Source organism: Acomys russatus, chromosome 2 (genome assembly GCF_903995435.1).
Source record: "Acomys russatus chromosome 2, mAcoRus1.1, whole genome shotgun sequence".
Lineage (NCBI taxonomy): Eukaryota > Metazoa > Chordata > Mammalia > Rodentia > Muridae > Acomys > Acomys russatus.
The window spans coordinates 65,863,050-65,864,627 of record NC_067138.1 but is presented as its reverse complement, the minus strand read 5'-3'; the positions used below and the strand labels follow the sequence as shown (position 1 = coordinate 65,864,627).

General features: G+C 48.2%; 1 protein-coding gene across 1 annotated transcript; it reads right to left on the bottom strand.

The window, feature by feature from the left end:
- Positions 1 to 808: 808 nt before the first annotated feature.
- On the bottom strand, positions 809 to 1,276 carry LOC127203401 (elongin-C-like). Its single transcript, XM_051162166.1, has one exon. The coding sequence runs from the start codon at positions 1,182 to 1,184 to the stop codon at positions 846 to 848; it is 339 nt and encodes a 112-aa protein (XP_051018123.1). The 5' UTR covers positions 1,185 to 1,276; the 3' UTR covers positions 809 to 845.
- Positions 1,277 to 1,578: the final 302 nt, after the last annotated feature.

Below are 1,578 nucleotides of genomic sequence, written 5' to 3'. Positions count from 1 at the left end.
AATGTTGTGACAACCAAATCACTCTTCCAGGCATCACTGGGTGACCCCTGGGGCCCAACATTGCTTCAGTTTTGACCCTCCCTGTTCATTCCACACACTAGGAAACTGAGGCAGCTCAGTTAAACAAGGTGAGTTGCCCAATGCTGGACACGTGGGAATTCTTCCTGAGTCGGCCTGTTTCTCTTGATTTTGCCAGGCCACCGGCCTGTGCCAAGGCAAAACTAGCAGCCCAGGGACCTCTGATAGGAAGCATCACAGGCTCTCCCCAGCCCCTGGGCTCATCCTGAACAGCCTGAGGACCCTGGCATGCAAGCAGAGCCGTCCGCAGCAGCGTGGCTGAGCATAAGGCCAAGCAGCTTGGAAAACACTTACTCATACTCTGGCCAGGCCTGGAAACATCACCAGTGATAAATCATATCTCTTAATTATCTGCAGTCCTGAGGCCAGCCAAGAATTCCCTCTGGTGACAAATATTTGCTACAAGACACACACCCCATCTCTCCCCCGCCCCCTTCCCGCAGAGGAGAAGCAGTGCAAAGAAAGATCTGAGCTGTCTTCCTGTCAGCCCTCCTGTCTACCCATCCCTGAGGAGCTGGGTCCCTGCCTGGGCATGCCTCTTTCTGTTCTATTTGAGTTTTGGTGGTGTGTGTTCTCAGAACAGATCTCCAGTGAGAACTTCGCTCACGTATGCCAGTCAAGGAGGAAACAGAAAACGGAAAGGCACAGGGGCTTGGGTTCAAGTCAACATGGACCTGCAGCAGGAAAGTGTCTTCTCCCGGTCAGATCCCTCCTCATTTTTTTTTTAAATACTGAAAAAATTAACAGTTTATTATAATTTATTTTATTTAATAATCTAGGGAGTTTGCAGCCATCAGCAGTTCCAGTGCAATTTCAGGTGCAGACGGGAATTCAGGGATCTCAGTGGAGCTGTTAGTGTAACGGACCTTGTTGGTGAAGTACATGCACACTTTTGATAGCACGTGCGAAGGGATCTCTCTGAAATTGACCTCGTTGGTTTCATTCTCAGCAAACTGCCCTGGCCCACTCAACATGGCCTTTATTGTTCCTGATGTTAACACAAGTTCCCTTTTTACAATAAATTCATGACCATCAGAAGATATTAGTTTGGCATACATGGCATCAGGGCCTTCACAGCCACCATAGGTTTTCTCCTCTCCATCCATTATTTTCTTATAAAATTCTACTTGATCCCACAGGAACTTTAGGAGTTTCCTGGCATGCTGGAGACTTGGTCAGCTAACAACTTTCGACTGAAGGAAGTGAGTAGTGTTCTCCCCTCCTCATTATAAGGCTGCTTCTGTGGCTCCACAGCTCCCACGCATGCTACCCTTTCTAGGGCTTTCTTGAGTCCTGTTTCCATCCACTCCTCCCAATAGCCACAGTCATACTGAGCCTGCTGATAAATTTTAAACCCGATCACATACATTGCTGCCTTTGCAGTGAAGGTTTTCCTCTTTTCTCTGGCTGGAAAGCACCTATTCACGATCTGCAATCTACTGTAAATGCCTCCAGTCCCAAGCCAGATCGATCAAGTTTATTGGCCATTCCTCCTATCCC

Bases quoted from the DNA above. Each gene is read 5' to 3' on its own strand.
- LOC127203401 (XM_051162166.1), bottom strand. From the start codon at position 1,184: ATGGATGGAGAGGAGAAAACCTATGGTGGCTGTGAAGGCCCTGATGCC.